This window comes from Bos grunniens, chromosome 5 (assembly GCF_055505025.1).
Source record: "Bos grunniens cultivar Pamir isolate PY7600 chromosome 5, Bosgru_T2T1.0, whole genome shotgun sequence".
NCBI lineage: Eukaryota > Metazoa > Chordata > Mammalia > Artiodactyla > Bovidae > Bos > Bos grunniens.
Genome location: NC_141169.1, coordinates 112674712 through 112692543, shown reverse-complemented (window position 1 = coordinate 112692543; position 17832 = coordinate 112674712). Strand labels below are relative to the sequence as shown.

At 54.6% G+C, this 17832-nt stretch overlaps 1 protein-coding gene across 1 annotated transcript in view; it reads right to left on the bottom strand.

The window, feature by feature from the left end:
- The window catches only part of SACK1F (scaffolding CK1 anchoring protein F), a 36131-nt gene extending 18961 nt beyond the window's left edge, over positions 1-17170 (bottom strand). The window contains exon 1 of the mRNA XM_086402944.1: positions 16632-17170. Within this exon, the coding sequence (XP_086259070.1) occupies positions 16632-17120 (489 nt within the window). The 5' untranslated portion in view covers positions 17121-17170. The remainder of the gene's footprint in view (positions 1-16631) is intronic.
- Between the last annotated feature and the right edge of the window lie 662 nt (positions 17171-17832).

Below are 17832 nucleotides of genomic sequence, written 5' to 3'. Positions count from 1 at the left end.
TGACTTCAAGGCTCCCGGTATAAATGGAAAATCGGGTTTTAAAAGAGGGACGTGGATTTCGTCAAGAGGGAAAAGTCATTCCTTCTTCCCGGCAGGCTCCCAGCCTTCTTTACCTGGTTACCCACTGATGCGCAGCACCTGGGGGGGAGAGGTTAATTCGAGGCAGCAGGAGTTTCTAGACGCTGTTGCAGGCGGCAGCAAAGAGGCTCTGATGCTGTAATACTTCTCATCGGGCACTTGGTTAGCTGTCTCCTCCTTTGATATCTGGCCTCAGTGGTGGAGCAGGGAAGCAGGGTGTGTTAGGGAGCCTTAGAATTCCCCTCCATCTGTCATTTACCTTTAATTAAACTGCCAGCTTTTCAGATTCTCTTCCTGGACGCCTTAATTACCATTAGATTAACAAAATGAAGGGAAAGGACTCCACCTGCCATGCGCACTCCACACGGCTCTGCTCAAGACATCGGGGACTGGCGCCCCTGCGTGTGTTGGGATGACCTGGTCTGGATGCCCACCGCACTGGTGGTCTCTGTACCACAGAGCCATGCTCACTGGCCTGCCCTGGAGGGACTTCCAAAATCAACATCCTCTCGGTCACCCTGGCCAGAAGCCTGAATCTACTGGTCTCCCTCCTCCTCCCTGTGACCGAATCTGACCGCCACCAAGTCCAACAGGTCCTGCCTCCTCTGTGCACTTCCTCTGGGTCAGCTCCTTTCTGCTCTCACTGCACGGCTGTCCTCACCTGGCACCCCCTCGTTTTAATGTTTATTTATTTGGCTGTGCTGGGTCTTTGTTGTGGCCTGTGGGATCTTAGCTGCCTGGCCAGGGATCGAACCTAGGCCCTCTGCTTTGGGAGCATGGAGTCCTGGCTGCTGGACCACAGGGAAGTTGTCCCCCTTCTCATTTCTTAGTGAACTTCTGGGATAGTTTCCTAATTAGTCTTGCCTTTTCCATCACTGTGCTCCAATTCTTTCTCCATACCAGTGACACTCCCCCTCCCCCCAAGCAACAGACTGGTGAAGTGGTGGGTCCTACAGTCAAAGTCCTTAGCTTGGTATTGAAGGACCTTATGATGGCCCCTTCCTCCTCTCCAGCTTCACCTTGGACAGTCTCACGTCTGCCCCCTGCTTTCAGCTATGCAGGATGACCTGCAGTTACCCTAACACAGGGTTTCTCTACAGTGGCACTTCTGGGCACAGTATTTCTCGCTGTGCGTGTGTGTAGGTGGGGGAGGGTGCCAGGGCGGGAGGCGGGGCGTGCCATCCTGTGCATTGCAGAATGTTTAGTAGCAAGCCAGTGAACGCAAAGTCACTCAGTCGTGTCCGACTCTTTGAGACCCCATGGACTGTAGCCTACCAGACTCCTCTGTCCATGGGATTTTCCAGGCAATAGTACTGGAGTGGGGTGCCATTTCCTTCTCCAGTAGCATCACCCAAAATGGTGACAACCAAAAATGCCTATAGATACAGATAAATGTCTCCTGAGGACAAAATTGTCTCACTCTCTTGACCCCCCCACCCCGCTTTGAGAACCACTACACATAACAGGGGAGAAGGCAATGGCACCCCACTCCAGTACTGTTGCCTAGAAAATCCCATGGATGTAGGAGCCTGGTAGGCTGCAGTCCATGGGGTTGCTAGAGTTGGACACAACTGAACGACTTCACTTTCACTTTTCACTTTCATAAATGGCAACCCACTCCAGTGTTCTTGCCTGGAGAATCCCAGGGATGGCGGAGCCTGGTGGGCTGCCGTCTATGGGGTCGCAAAGAGTCGGACACGACTGAGGCGACTTAGCAGCAGCAGCAGCAGCACACATAACAGGTAGTTTCCAGTTCTCCTGTTCCTTCCCCTCCCGTACTCCTGTGAAACATCTATGCATCTTTCAAGATCCAGGCAAGAATTTCCTGAACGTTCCCCACGCCCTGCTTCCTGCCCACATTGTGTCCTGGGCAAACAACAGAGGTCCTTGACATTTTATTGTAACATCTGCTCAATGGCTCTGTTCTTTACTGGGCTGTGGGCTCCCGGATGATAGGGGCCATCTGATTTATCTCGAAATCTCCACCCTGAGGGGACATCTCAACAGTCAGTTCTCCATGACTGTGGAATGAATGTCTAAATGGAGGGTGTTTCATGTCCACTGTTTTATTTGTGGGGTGTGGACCTAGCTTTGTGGTTATCTCTTTAATTTCATTAATGACTATAGATACTGTGGTGGAGGGGGAAAAGAAAAGAATGCTAGCAGGATTCTTGGTTAGATCTCGCTGGAAGGCAGAGTTGGCATTCCTCAAGGGCACAGAGAAGGGAAAAGAAACGGGTGCCTTCTGGGACTGCTGCCTGAATGCCGGTCCCAGGTCTGGTCTGCCTCCACTCCACCTACCCAAGGTCTCGACGGAGCAGCCAGCCGGTGAGTGGGGACAGTACTCAACCAAGGGGTAAAAGTCCACACCAAGGACATCTGGGGGCAGAGGTGCCCCCAGCACGTACAGCCAGCACTTCTGTGCAGATTACGAAAGGTACCCGTCCTCCCTGTGGTGGAAGCAAGCTAGTAAACAGAGCATGGGATACAAGTCAGCCCCGTAAAGCCACCAAGGCCAGGGCAGCGCACAGGCAGCATATCCGCCCATGGCCCCCGCACTGGACATTCCAGACATGCAGAACCTCAGAGCTAGGAGGAAAGAGAACGGAGCCCAGCCCCGAGGTTAAGTCTCCCAGCTGGTCTTTGGCAGAGGTGGGACGGAAGCCCAGGCTCTGACCCCAGACCAGTGCTGTCGCCCCCAGACGACGCAGTCAGGGCAGGCTCTGGGGAGGCCTGCTCTGACTAGTACCTGAGGTCACCCCTGATCATACAAAACCAGGATGCACACATAGAGCCGGACAACACCACCCTCTCCTTCACTGGTTTCCCCAGGCCTGCTGACGTGGAGCCTAGGCACTGGGGGGGTGTGGTTGCCACCGCTGTGACAGATCCGCCCATCTCACTGAGCTCCATGGTGGGGATAAAGCAAGAGGCCACAGGTCAAGCATGCTCCTTGCAGGGATGTACTGGTCACTTTTTCCTGGGGAGGAAGGGAGGGAGCCCACCGAGGCACAGGGGCAGTCCCAGTCCCCGCAGGCCCACTGATGACCCATGTGAGCCCAGGGCCTGACTTTTACCTCCCATGTCTGCCCTGCCTGCCTCCTAGGGCTGTTGGGAGGTTCAGATGAGATCATGCCTATAAAATTCCATGAAAAAGCCATATGGTTATGAGGGACAATCACTAGACAGGGTTGTTGTTGTCTAGTCACTCAGTCATGTCCAACTCTGCGACCCCATGGACCACAGCACACCAGGCTTCCCTATCCTTCACCATCTCCTGGAGTTTTCTCTGACTCATATCCATTGAGTCGGTGATGCCATCCAACCATCTCATCCTCTGTCACCCCCTTCTCCTCCTGCCCTCAATCTTTCCCAGCATCAGGGCCTCTTCCAATGAATGGGGCCAGCTGCCCACACCTCCAGCCTGAAGGTGCCTTGGGGTAGGAAGGGCAGCAGGTGGGCAGACTGGTCAGCTGCTGCCTCCCAGGAGAGCCATCTGTCTGGCAGTCCAGGGGAGTCAGTTCTGGGGGGACCACCCAGCATCCGGCTCAGACAGCCCAGCTGTGTGGAGCACCTTCTCTGATCTGCCCAGGGAGCCATCAACGTCTCCAGAGCACTGGCTGTCACATTGGAGCATGTAAAGAGCATCACCTGGTGTGTGGCTGGGTGAGGTGCACCCGCTGGGTGAGCAGATTCCAGGGTCCCATCCTCAGCAGGCCCATGAAAGTACATTTTAACAGCACCCCCCAACCCCCACCCCGCCTGCCTCAGGTGATCCGAATGCAGGTGGAGGATGGATCACGCTTGAAGTAATGGCAGGTATGTGGAAGAGAACCTATTCTTTGGAAGCAGAAGGTCTCACTGGTTGCGTGATCTTGAGTGAGTCACTTAATCTAAGCCTCAGTTTCCTCATTTTAAAATGGGGAGGTGGTCGCTTCACAGGGTTGCTCTGAGTTTTAAATGAGATAAAGCAGCAGCGCAAGGAGCACAGAGCCTGGCCTGCTGCGAGTAGAGGGTCCATGCCGGCAGCCCTTTCTCTCCTCTGAAGGAACTCAGAACAAAGGGGCCTCACTTTGGAGGTGGCCGGGCCAGCGTGGGGGCGCATGCTCCCAAGGAACCAGGCGTGCAGAGCTGCCCACCGGCCCCAGACATCATGGCAGATATTTTCCTCTGCTTGATACCATGTCCAGCAGACCCGGCCCGGGGTGGTGATGAAAGCCCAGGCAGCTACACTTCCAGGAGTCAGAACATGAACTGATCGAGGGGAAGGGCAGCTCAATCAAGGGACGAGTGAGTCTGTACAGTGCGCAATCCTTTGAGCGATGCTGGGAGACTGCCTTACCTCACCGAGCAGGAAACACACCTCTAGGAAAACTGTGGCCCTGGGAGTTCCCTGCGGGGTCCAGTGGTTAGGACTCCAAGCATTCACTGCTGGGGGTCCACGGTTCAATTCCTGGTTGGGGAACTAAGAGTCTTCAAGGCACATGGCATGGCCAAAAAAACACAAAAAACCCTGCTGTCCCAGTGGAGAACACCTTCAGGTGGGGCTCGGGACCCAACCGGCTGCTGTTGAGTGCACCGCAAAGACTTTCTTTTGTCATGAAGGCTGCAACAGGCCCCATCCAATTTCTGCCTCGGTGGGATGTGAACAACTGGACGAGAAAGCTTTACCTTAAGCATTCTGGGTGTGCTCCCTGGGGCGAGAGAGGAGAGGAGAGCTCAGGAGAGGAGGTCCGCACGGCCACCTAAGGGACACCCACAGACACCTTGCATCCTCCACCCCCTGGACTCTAGATTCATTTCTTGAAATCCCCACAGTCCAGGAGCAACCTGGAGCAAGTGGAGGAAGCACAGACTAGACTCAGGGGTCCCACAGAGGTGGTGAGACAGTAGGCATTGCTTGTCCGCTGGGAACTCTGCCTAAAGCGAGGCTGCCTCATGGTTCTTGTGAGGCCAGGCGCGAGCTGGGGGCTCAGCGTCAGCTCCATGGGAGAACAAGTTTCCAGAGGCCTTCCACTCTTGGCAGGTGGAGCCAACAACCCAACCCGAACTATGCTGCTGCCCGGCCCAAACCCTTGGCCTGAGGTCAGCCTCACCACAGCCCCTCTGTGTGCTTCTGGCCCACTTGCTTCCTTGATGACAACCTCCTCTGCCTTCTCCAGGCACACCCCGCCGGCTCCAGCCCTCGTGCCTTCATTCACACTGTCACCGGCCTTCTTCCTGTGGGAACAGGAATGCCCTTTCCATGTCGAGGTCCTTGCTTCCCTCTCCCTGGGCCGTCCCAGGGTCCCCAGCTCCCAGGGCCGTGTGTGCCTCTCCCAGGAGGCCTGTCTGAGCGCATGGCGGGGGACAGAGACCTGACGGGCTGTGTTACACAGGAAGCATGGGTCTAAACAGAGCACCTCCGCAGTAGGGAGCTTCCCTCGAAGGCCTGACGAAGCAGCCTGGACCAGAGCCCTGGCCCACCGAGAGGGCAGAGCCAAGACCTCTGGGGTGGTATTCTCGGCCTGGAGGCCAGGTGTCTGGGCTTTGTCCCCTGAGGATTCCCGGCTGTCTGCGGCCATGTTACTTTGTTCCAGGCTCACTAATTAGACATCATTAAACACCAGGCTCCCTCCTGCACTGCCAGCCGCTGGAGCCCAACTCTGCCAGCCAGGCCCCTTGCTCTCTCAGACTCCCCGGCCTCTGGGCCAGCTCTGTTCCTGACTCTGCTGTACGCCACTGGGGCTCACTCCCCGTCCATCTGAGCCTTACAAGGTGCTCTTGACACTCATTCTGCAAACGAGGTGGATGAAGGGGTGATGGAAAGGAGACTTGGGCCTGGTCTCCGGAGACAGAAAACAGACTGTGCCTGTGTGAGCAAGGTCAACTAATTCAGCCGCAAAGCGGCATATGTGATCCACCAGGGAGTACACAGAGCAATTCTTTTTAGGATCCTAGGCCAGCTTTTCACTGCCCCACGGCATGCTTCTGGGATGACTTTCCCTGCTCTAAGTTGGTGTTAATTAGTGAAAATTATCTAATGCAAGCTCATTTAACATTAGCTTAAAGCTAAACATAATTAGGAAGATAAATCAGCTGCTAAAAAAAAAAAAAATCCAATGAAGATACACAGATGATTTTTAGGATCAGCTGCTGGTTTGGGTTACTGGCCTGGAGGTCTGAGCATCACACAATATGTGGGGAAGGCAGGACTCCAAGAAGTACCTTCAAGCTATTTCTTGATTGATCCATCAGGGCAAGATAACTGGAGTTGGCAGTCTGCCCAGGAGGTTCTGCGAGGTGGTCAAGCTAACCTGGTGGCCACTGCCAGGTAGTGAAGCTTCCTGGGAGGGCTTCCCCAGAGGCAAGTGGAGGGTGTGGGGAGCAGGGGAAGGCAGGCAGGAGGATCTGGGCGATGGGAATAGTGTAATCTGTGCACTCCCAGCCCTCTGGTCTTGTATACCCTGCCCTCTGCCCACCTGCCCTTCCATACTGGCTGCTGCAGCTGGCAATTCCCAAGAGTTCTCTGTGCCCCTGGAGCTCAGTGAGACTCAGGCTCATCTCAGTTCCCATTCGGCTTCACTATTTACCCACTGCCGTGAGACAAGGGAAAGGCAGGTTCAACCCCTGGGTCGGGAAGATGCCATGGAGGAGGAAATGGCAACCCACTCCAGTATCCTGCCTGGAAAATCCCATGGACAGAGGAGCCTGGGGAACTACAATCCAAGGTGTCGCAGAGTCGGACACAACTGAGTGACTAAGCATGTGTGACTTTATGCTCAGTGGCTCAGCTGTGTCCAACACTTTGCAACCCCATGGATTGTAGTCCTGCAGGCTCTTCTGTCCGTGATTTTCCAGGCAAGAATACTGGAGTGGGTTGCCATTTCCTACTTCGTGTGTGACATTATCATCTGTAAAATGGAAAGTTCCTGGATTGTCGTGAAGGTTAAATGAAATTACGTATTTCAAAAGGGCTAGTGTGGTCTGGTATTCAAGAACTCAACAGTTTATGGCTTCCCAGGTGATTCAGTGGGTGAAGAATCTGCCTACAATGCAGAAGAAGTAGAAGACGAGGGTTTGATCCCTGGGTTGGGGAGATCCCCTGGAGAGTTCATTTCAGTCACTAAGTCCTGTCCAACTCTGCGAACCCAGGCATGCCAGGCCTCCCTGTCCATCACCAACTCCCGGAGTTTACCCAAACCCATGTCCATCGAGTTGGTGATGCTGTCCAACCATCTCATCCTGTCGTCCCCTTCTCCTCTTGCCCACAATCTTTCCCAGCATCAGGGTCTTTTCAAATGAGTCAGCTCTTCCCATCAGGTAGCCAAAGTATTGGAGTTTCAGCTTCAACATCAGTCCTTGCAATGAACACCCAGGACTGATCTCCTTTAGGATGGACTAGTTGGATTTCCTTGCAGTCCAAGGGACTCTCAAGAGTCTTCTCCAACACCACAGTTCAAAAGCACCAATTCTTTGGCACTCAGCTTTCTTTACAGTCCAACTCTCATATCCATACATGACCACTGGAAAAACCATAGCCTTGACTAGACGGACCTTTGTTGGCAAAGTAATGTCTCTGCTTTTGAATATGCTGTCTAGGTTGGTCATAACTTTCCTTCCAAGGAGTAAGGGCATGGCAAGTATTCTTGCCTGGAGAATCCCATGGCCAGAGGAGCCTGGTGGGCTACAGTCCATGGGGTCGCAAAGAGTCAGACACGACTGAGACGACTGAGCACGCACACACAACAGTTAATGGCTGTCACTACCCTCCTCCCCGTCCTGCGTTCATTGCCTTTCTCAGGGCCTACGTTTTATGAGTCTGTGTATTTCTGTGTATTTCCGGAATGTGGCGCATGCCAGGTGCTCAGTGAAACCTGGGGAGTGAATGAGCAAATGCGGGGAAGGGAACCCATACTCACAGTTGGTCCTCCAAGACCCACAGAGAGGTGGAGAGCCCTGGTCCCTGCACTGCCCCCACCTTCTGCCGACTCACTGCTAGGACACAGAACAGAAAAGAGCTTTTATCTGGAGCCTCCCTCAGGCCCCACCAGGGCTGTGAAAGGCCCAACAGGGTGACCACTGGACAAGCTGGGTCAGGGTGAGTTAACAGATTATTGGAAACTTGGGCCAGAGAGACCACTAACTAGAAAAGCCACTGGCTCTTTTCTTGGGCTAAGATTCTGGGGTCATTAGCAAGTTCACAGACTCCACGAATTTCAGAAGAAGAAAAGGAAAACAGGGGCAGGCAGCGGACCAGCTACGGCTGCATGGTCATGGCCCCTGGGGAGGAGGGCGGCAGAGGGGCTGGGATCACTAGAGTGACTCAGCCTGGGGTGGGGGGTGGTCAGGACAGCACCAGAACAGCGGCAGGTGGTCAGCCAGGACCTGCCCCCACTCGTGGTCGTCTGCCCTGCTCCTCTCTCCCCCAGACTGGAAGCCTGCCCCAGAACATGCTCTGCCCTGTACACTCGGAGGAGAGGGTGGTGGATTTGACCACCAGCCAAGGCGAAGCAGTGAGGTAGCATCCTGATGGGGTGGCGTGGGGGTGGGGTTGCTGGCTGGGACTCCCATCAGGGTCTCAGTTTGACTGTGGGGACCCAAGTCCAGGGAGGGGGGTCAGAAAGTGGCCAGTAAGAAGTCCCTGGAGACCAGGTCTAATCTCTGGTTTGGGAACTAAGATCTCACATGCCTCGAGGTGACTGAGCCTGCTTGCCGAAACAAAGAGCCCATACGCCGCAACTAAGACCTGAATACAGCCAAAAATACATTAGGAAAAAAAAAAAAAAAAAAGGTCCCTGGGAGGGAATTGTCTGGTAGTCCAGTGGTTAGAACTCAGCGCTCTCACTGTTAAAAGGCATGGGTTTGATCCCTGGTTGAGAAGCAAAGATCCCACAAACGACGCAGTTTGGCCAAACTAAATAAACAGGTCCCTGGGCACTGCCCACACCAGCTTCCTGGCGATGTGACCTGCCCCAGTGCCACAGGCAGCAAGAATCTTCCTCTTTCCTACTCCCACCGAAGTAGTCCCGTTCTTGTTTGTTTCCAGAACCAGTTGGTGAGCTTCCCAGAGCCTGGGTGGCAACAAACATGCTTAGCATCTGGGATTTCAGTGGGAAGAGGTGGCCATGGGGACAATCCCCAGAAGCAACTGCGTGTGTAGCAGAAGGACACAAGCTTTGAGCTCAGACCTGGGTGAATCCCAGCTAGACTCTTAGCAGCTCTACAGCCTCCCACTTTCCCTGAGCCTCTGGGAAAAGTCCCTTTCCCGTGCCAGGTGCTGAGGACTCGATTAATTAAAGGAAATAACATGCAGAGCACCTTTCAACAATGTTAGCCCATTTTAACATAAACCCCTTGTATCTGCATCTCTCACTCTTCTTTTTCAAAATGCTGTCTCATGGTCTTGCATTAGAGTCTCAGAGCAATCATATGAAAGTAAGCGAGAAGAATTATTCCCATTTTACAGATGCAGAGGTAGAGGCCGAGCCAATGTCAAATGATTTGCCCAAGGTCAACTGGTGGCGGAGGAGAGAGACAACCAGGGCAAGAACGAGGCTTCCAACCGTGTACCCCTTCCCCCGGTGTTGCCCTGGCCTCCTGAGACCAGTGTCCAGCAAAACTGGCTATGCCACCAGAAGCCCAAGAAGTCATGAAGAAGGCATGCCCCTATCGAGGCCCCATCTTCTACTTGTGATCCCCCTGGGAGACACCCATCTTCAGAGTTTCAGGGACCTAAAGTGTCAGATTTCAGAGGAACCAAGCCTCCCCAAAGACAGAAACACAGCCTGTCCCGTGCCTCACCCACCCCACCGCCGTGTCCCCATGCCACCTGCGCAGGCTCTAGTTCTTGAGAAGTCTTTATGGACTGATCTCAGGCTTCCTGAACTGGCTCTTCCAGGTGATTCTGGGAGGGGAATGCCCTCGGGGATCCCCGGTTCAGGGCACCCGTGGCGGATCCTACAGAAGAACCCTGGCTGAGAACCTGGCTGCCACAGCCCTGCAGGAGAGCTGCCCTGACAAACAGCCATCAAATCAAGGGCAGCAGAGAAGTGTGGGGCTAGGGGGAGGGGAGGACCGTTGGAGCTGCTCCTCTGATGAGAGGAGGAAACAGGAAGCACACCTGCACGGGGCCTCCAACCTGAAGATGAGAAGCAACCCCTGCCTGCCCGAACTCTGATCTCCTGGACTGATCTCCTGGCTGGCAGCCCCGAGTCCTGGGAGGAAGCCCAGCCACGCTTCCCTCCCAACTCTGAGAGGGGACTTGTACCGAACTTTCTCGGTATCCTCAGCTTTCACACTGTTTCTTCCCTGTTTTTCAAAACCATCTGAAATCTAGGTAATATCCTCCAACTGTGCAGGTCAGAAGTCCCAAGGAGGCAAGTGATTCAACCCAAAGTTAGTAAGTAGACAGATCAGGGCAGAAACCAAGACCGTTCAGCTTCAGAGCCCATTCTTTGTCCTTGACGTGAAGCTGGGTCTCTGTTGCTTCCAGGATCAGTGATGGAGCATAAAGGAGAGAGACTCAAAACTCAGCAGCCACAGTGCCCAGGGCTTGGCAGAGATGCCGGACAGGCCTAGACAAGATCCTGGAAGGGCTGTGAGGTGCTCGGTCCCTGGAACTGCAGCTGTGTCATTACCAGCCTCGAGGGGGCAAAGACTCTGGAACTGCTCTGAGCCTTGGAAATAATGCCACATGGAATGGTCCGCGGCGGGAAGAAGGGTTAGGCGGGCATATGGCGTATATTGGACCGCAGGTCACAGGCTGCTCTGAGAGGCCTTCTCTTGTTTTGCACAGCACAGGCTTTATTTTATTAACATTTATCTCTTCCGCTGTGCTGGGTCTTAAATTACAGACTTGCTAACTCTTAGTTGCCGCATGTGGGAACCAGTTCCCTGACCAGGGATGGAACCCGGGTCCCCTGACTTGGGGGCTCAGAGTCTTAGCCACTGGACCACTGGGGAAGTCCTCCCGAATCAGGCTTTTAAAAGGCAGCTCAGGAGCTCTAGCTAAAACCTCTGCCATGGAAGGGAAGGAGAACAGGGTAAGGTATTAGGGAGAATTGGGACCAGCTCTCAAATAAGGCAGCAACGTGGCTAACGAAGGTATCATCAGACCCAAATTTCACAAACCAACAATATTTAAGTCCATATACATGTAAACTGCGTTTTTGTTTCCTCTTTCTTTTCTCTGTTCATTGTTTATATCCCAGTGCCCAGTACGGTGCCTGGTCCAAAGAAGATGCCGTGTACTATTTGCTGGATGTACCTGAACGAGGAAGAGCTGATAGAAGCTAATGGGGCAAGACAGTGGCAAAGGCGGCCACCCGCCAAACTGAGCCTCCTGGTGAAGTGAGCCACACCCCCTGGGCACGTGTGCCCAGCAGCTCTCGCCTATCAGCTACCCAGACCTCTAAACAAGCCTGCTCACCTGGCCAACCGCACCTTCTGCTCTGGGGCCCTTCCCCAAAGGCCTCTACGTCCCCCCCAGTTCAGAGCACTCTTCCCTCCGCTGCCAGGTGGCTTGTTATGAGAAGGATTAACGGAGACCCTTAGCAATGCGCAGTTCAACTGGAGCCTTTCCAGACTTCCCTAGAGGGATGGAGAGGGGCTGGGGGCCAGTGGGAGATAGTCTCCAATCAGTTAAACAAACCACTGGTCACCTGTGCGGCTGGGGCTCCACAAAGACAATGGAGGGAGGGTAGGAAGGAAGTCCCGGCTCTTCCAAAGCTTCTGGTCTCCGAGGATCAGACGGGCTCTCCTCAAGTGAGCCCTGTGCCAGGCACACAGGTGGCACAAACAAGGAGCCACGTCTGGGAACAAAAAGTCATTCATGGATTGAAAACTTGATTGGGTGCCAAGGAAGCATCAGCCTCTGAGCCAGGCCCTGAAGGGGAGGACAAACCACTGACAGGCAGAGATGGGGGTACAGCCAGGCCTGCTCCCCACACCCCTCTGCCTCCCACCAACCAGGTGGGCCTACCCCTCCCGGCTGCCACTGGAACGGAGAGGAGAGGCTTTGGTTCATCAAAGCTGCCTGGCCCTGCATCCCGCCCTCTCTGGGGTTGGGTTTATGTTTATGTGGGGTCACTGGGAGTTCTGATCGCTGGACCTGGGGGAGCTGTCATCCCCTCTTCTGAAGACAAGTCATCACATCTTTCTGGACCTCAGAGGCTGCCCCTGGGAAAAGAAGACACTACTGACATGGTTACTGATACTGATACTGACATGGTTACTGAGGTTCAGAGGAAATGCTGGGGGAGGGGCTTGTGGTGAGCAACCAGGAGCCAGGTAGCTGGTACCTTGGAGTGTGGGGCCCAGGAAGGCAGGGGCCAAGGGTCAGTCTTCGAGGTGGTTAAGCTTTCCTCTGCTCCTGAGGCACAGGCAGGACTCTCTAAACCTGCCCAGTAGCCTCAAAAATGGGTGCCGTTGGTCGGAAGGTGCCAAGAAGGGTGGATGCGCCACACGGTCTCATCCTGTCTGCTGCGCTCAGACTCGCCCGCAGACAGGCGGCAGCATCAGAGGCCCTCCCCTCACACGGCTCGGGGGCTGGGTTAGGGCCCCCGCCACGCCTTCTGTCAAGCACTCATCAGTCTGTATTAAAACGATGGTTTAGTAGACTGTTAGGCCATTTAAGAGCAGAGGTGTGTTTTATATGTCCGTTTTCTACTAAAGTGCTTAGCACACCTTGAAATATTTGTCCAACATCCCAACTCGCTATCCTTCCTAACTGCAGTTGTTTGGTCCTCTGAGCTCTGCCCTCGTGAATAAGAATCAACCATTTCCCTGTCTTCACGTGGTCTCGCTTTAAGTCCAGGCCCCCTCCCCGCTCCCTGGGTTACAGTGGTCATAAGCAGCCCAAGTGGCAGCAACCTCCTTGGTTCTCTCTGCCAGCGGGAAACAGGCCATGAGCTCACTTCTGGGTCCCAGAAGACACCCTTTCTGCCTGTACTTTATTAAAAAAATTTTTTTCTTTAATAAATTAATTTGACTGCACCAGGTCTGAGTTGCTGCATGTGGGATCTCTAGTTGTAACATGTAGGATCTAGTTCCCTGACCAGGGATGGAGCCCGGGCCCCCTGCGCTGGGAGAGCAGAGTTTTAGCCACGGGACCATCAGGGAAGTCCCAGCCTGTACTTCAAGCAAAGTACATCATTCAATGACCCTAAAAATAGCAAATCACGTAACGGGTATTAAAACAGCAGGAAAAACCCCCACGCCACAAGGAAACAAGGCTGAATGTCTGAACACCGGTGCAGTCAGGAGGGCGTTCTGCCATTTGCAGAGGCCCAGTGAGCAGATAACTTGAGACTGACCAACTCAAAGGCTTCCTCCCATTCCACATGGTCCCCCTGCACCCCGGCTGGGCTGTTTCCCCACTGGCCACCACTCTCTGCCCCTCCTCCCCACGCCCAGTCATATTTTCAAAGTGTCCTTTAATCAGGCTCCTTTCTCCACATCCCTGAGGCGAGGCATAGGCTTAAAATTCTTGCTGGTCTGTGCCTGTGGGCAAGTCATAGCCACTCCCCTTGAGCCTCCATTTCCTTTTTGTCCCTGGGGAATAAAAATGACAGCCCCTCATGAAGTTATTGAGGGTTAAACAAAATAAAATCCTCTGGTGCCCAGTTGGACCTGTGAATTATATCCTTCTGCCGCTCCCCAACCATATCTGCAACCATCCCCTGCACCTCTGCACATACATCATCTTGGTCCATCCCACCCGCCCTCACAGCAGCCAGACTCTCCCTGGAGACAAGGAAATTCCCTCCCTCGGGGTGAAAAGGTGGAGAAGGCAATGGCATCTCACTCCAGTACTCTTGCCCGGAAAATCCCATGGACGGAGGAGCCTGGTAGGCTGCAGTCCATGGGGTCGCTAAGAGTCGGACACGACTGAGGACTTCACTTTCACTTTCATGCATTGGAGAAGGAAATGGCAACCCACTCCAGTGTTCTTGCCTGGAGAATCCCAGAGACGGTGCAGCCTGGTGGGCTGCCATCGCTGGGGTCACACAGAGTCGGACACGACTGAAACGACTTAGCAGCAACAGCAGCAGCAGGGTGAAAAGGATGGGGAAGGCTCTCGAGTAATAGTCATGGACGGTGCCCCGTGCCAGTTGGCTGAGGGTGCGTGGGGTTGGGGGGTGGGGATAGGCAAAGGTAAGAAGGTGTGGCCTTCAGAGTAGAAACTGGGGATCTGGGTGTTTCCATGACCAACCACGTGACCTTTGGGCAAGCCCCTTTCCTTCTCTGTGCCTCAGTTTCCTCGCCTGTGAAAGAGGGTCAAATTTTGCCCTGCCTACTTCACAAGATCTTTGTGAAGAAGGTGCCGCACGCAGGTGACTGGTCATGATTAAGAGTCAGGGTCCAGAGAGCCTGAGGGTTTGGGGCACAGACAGCGCCAGAAGCTGCTTCTTCCTGGGGCGGAGGGGGTTGGTCATCTGCTTTGGACCCAGTTTTAGGACCCCTGCACCAGGCCCCCCACATACTCAGCTGTCACCACAATAGTTCTTCCCTCCTGTCATTCAAAGCTACTTGCTGTTCTGAAGCACAAAGCTTTCTCTCCTGAGTCTCTTAAGGAGAAACAAGAGTTTCTTAAGTTTCCTCTTCCTCCATTCCGGTTTCCTCTCTCCCTTTTCAACCCTGCAATTTACCTCCTTTGGGAAGCCCTCCCAGATTGGGCATATCCAGCCTCAAAGTCTGTTTTCCTTACAGCATACCCCTCCTCGGCAGCATTTAACTCTTGGAGGGCAAAGGCCACAGCTTATATCTTTCTATGGCTAGTGCCTGGAACTCAGGAAATAATAACTGGTTTAATATGTAAATACTGGATCAGTTCATAGTTGTTAAAGTTTCTGTTGTTAAATATTTAAAGAGTTCAGAACACTCCACTACCTAGGAGACTCCCAACATCCCACAAGGGACTAGAGGTCCCAGTGGGCAGGGCTCTGTCTCTCCCTTCTTGTAACCTGTTGCCCAGGTGTGATCAGGCTAGTTCCATTCAAGATCCTTGGTTTAATCTGTTGCATCATCAAACAGTACTTTGGTTAAGAGGAAGCACTTCAGTGTTTGAGTTTTGGCTTGGCAAGCAACTTAACTGTTTTGAGTCCCAAAATAAGGAAAATACCCATCTCACTCAGTAGTTGTGAAAATCATTAGCACCGTGGCTGGCACACATTAAGCACTTATAAATCAAGGCTTATTAGTGTTACATCATAGGACTTGACCCCTGACCCCAGCTCCAGCCTGCTACACAGTATTGTCGCCCACATCCTTTCTCCTCCTCTGTTCAAACTTGCCTTTCTCTTCTGCAGAAGGCAATAGACAAAGAACTCTCAGGCAGACAAGCTGGGATTCTTTAGAGAGGGAGGGTGGAAACACAGACAGTGAAAACTTAACCCTTCCTTCTGGCAGCCAATCTAGCCAACCATCTGCATCATGCCTTCCAGAAGAGGAGCCCCACCACTGGTGTCTCAAGTTCAGCCTCCAGGGGTAACAGGACTCCAAGCACAGTCCTTGAGTTGAATTAGAATAGTGAACCCAAGCCACTTCTGTTGTATATTCTGAACTGGGTTCCAAAGGCTGCTGATGTCTCATAAGAAATCTCAACGTAGGGGAACCAGACTTAGCAAATAAAAACACAGAATGTCCTCATTAAATCTGATTTTCAGATAAACAGTGAATGACTTTTTAACATCAGTATGTTTCATGCAATATTTGAATCATACTGTATAATGCTAAAAAATTTCTTCTTGTTATTCTGGAATTCAAATTTAACAGGACATCTCATATTTTATCTGGAAACTCTGCCCAACAAACTAGTGGCCCCACCAGTATTCTAACCAGCGACTCAGCAAACGTCCCCTCCTTTCAATGCCCAGGCAGAGTAAGAAGATGGGATTAAGTGGGAGCTTTTTCCCTGACCTGCTGAGTTTAGGGAGCTGCCCTGTCAAAGTGCCCAGCACAGCGTCAGGCACAGAGTAGGTGGTCAAGAAACATCCTTCATTTATTCCAGGCTGCTTGAGCCCTAGTGCTGGGCGCAGAGCCAGTGTGAACGCCAGGGGCCAGGCCAGCTTTGACTCTGGGTGGGGGTGCCTCCTAGGAGCAATGTGGCTGGGGTGGGGGTGAGGAGGCCACACTACACTTCCTGCGATTGCCCGAGGATCACATGAGATAATGACCAGGGACAAGTTTTGTTAAATCCCTGGGAAGCACACAGGTTATTATCAAGACCTTTGGGTGGGCCATTTTAGCGCAGGGCTCCACAGCCCCCACTCCTGCCTAGAGAGAGAAACCAGACAGGCCCATAGACGCGCTGAGCGGAGGGAAGCCAGCGCCGCTGGACACTGTAAAAATGACAAGCAACTGTCCAACACCTTGTCATTCGCCAAACACATCTATGCTCTCCTCTGCAGCCCCACGGTGGACGGGAGGATTCTGCGCCCCTTTTCCTGAAGGTGGTCAGGGCTGCCAGCCCCAGGCCTTGCCTCGAAGGTGGGGGGCGGGGGCCTGGTCTTAGGGGCCGGTCCTGGGGGTCCCCATCAGTGTGCGTGGCCGGGGCAGGGGCGGGGGCCTACCTTCTGGGCCTGTTGGATCATCTGCCTAACCAGCTGCTTCAGATGGGGCGCCTTCTCGTCCTTGGGGGGGTGGGTGAAGAGGGTGACGCGGCTCACGCCGCGGTAGAAGCCCGCGTCGGTCCAGCCCAGGTCCAGCGGGGGCACCTCGGTGTCTGAGCGGTCGGGCCAGTAGGCCAGGGACTCACCCGGCTCGGCCGAGGCCTGAGCCGGGGTCTTGGCCTTGGCCTTGCTCTTGCCCCGGGCGGCGGCGGCGGCGGCGACATCCTCGTAGGGGCTCCAGGCGGCGCGGAGGGCCTGGCGCTCCTGGCTGGAGAGGAAGTCCCGCAGCTGCTCCTTCTTGACCCGCTCGCGGTAGGCCTGCTCGCCGCCGCCCAGCAGCGCCTCCAGCGCGGCCCGCCGCCGCTCGCAGTAGTAGAAGGCGGCCTGCGCCTCGGTCACCCTCTCGTTCACGTGCGTCTCGTCCAGGCAGCTCAGCTGGGACTCGGCCATGGCGCCCCGGCCCCGGCCCAGCCGCGGCACCCGGTCCCACCGCCGCACCTGAAGCCGCCGAGGGGCGGGGCGCCTCACCTGGCCGCGAGGGCGGCCAATCCGGCGCGGGCCCGGGCGCGGGAGCGGCCGTCGGGCGGGGAGGGGCGGCCGCGCCCTCCGCCTCTGCAGGCGCGAGCAGCGGCGGGCGACCTCGGCTGGGCTCCGCTGGGGACGCGGCGAGGCCTAGGCCTGCGGGGGCCCAGCCCGGGGCGGGAGCTCCAGAGCCGGCAGGAACTTGGAGCCGGGCCGTACTTAGACCCACGTGCGGCCTCTGGCCCGCTTCCGCCTCCTGGCCCTGACCCTGCAGTGAGGGACCTAACCCTTCCTGCCACCTAGCCGGCCAGACGCATCCCAGGTGCGCTTCCATTTTTCCGGCTGGTAGGGCCTGGAGCACGTGGTCTAGCCAGGGCGTTTCTGGGGTGGCCGACCTGATCACTACTGCCCCGTTGTGGGGGGCGGGGCGGGAGGCCTGTGCGAGGCCATACTTATGTGAAGGCCGAGGACGGGCGGTTGATGTGCAAAAGCGAAATGCTAATAAAACCCCCAGATCCCCCTACCCACATGTCACAGTTCTGAGAGTAGAGGCCTCCAGGGGCTGAGTATTCATTGGAAGGACTGATGCTGAGGCTGAAACTCCATCCAATACTTTGGCCACCTGATGCGAAGAACGGAC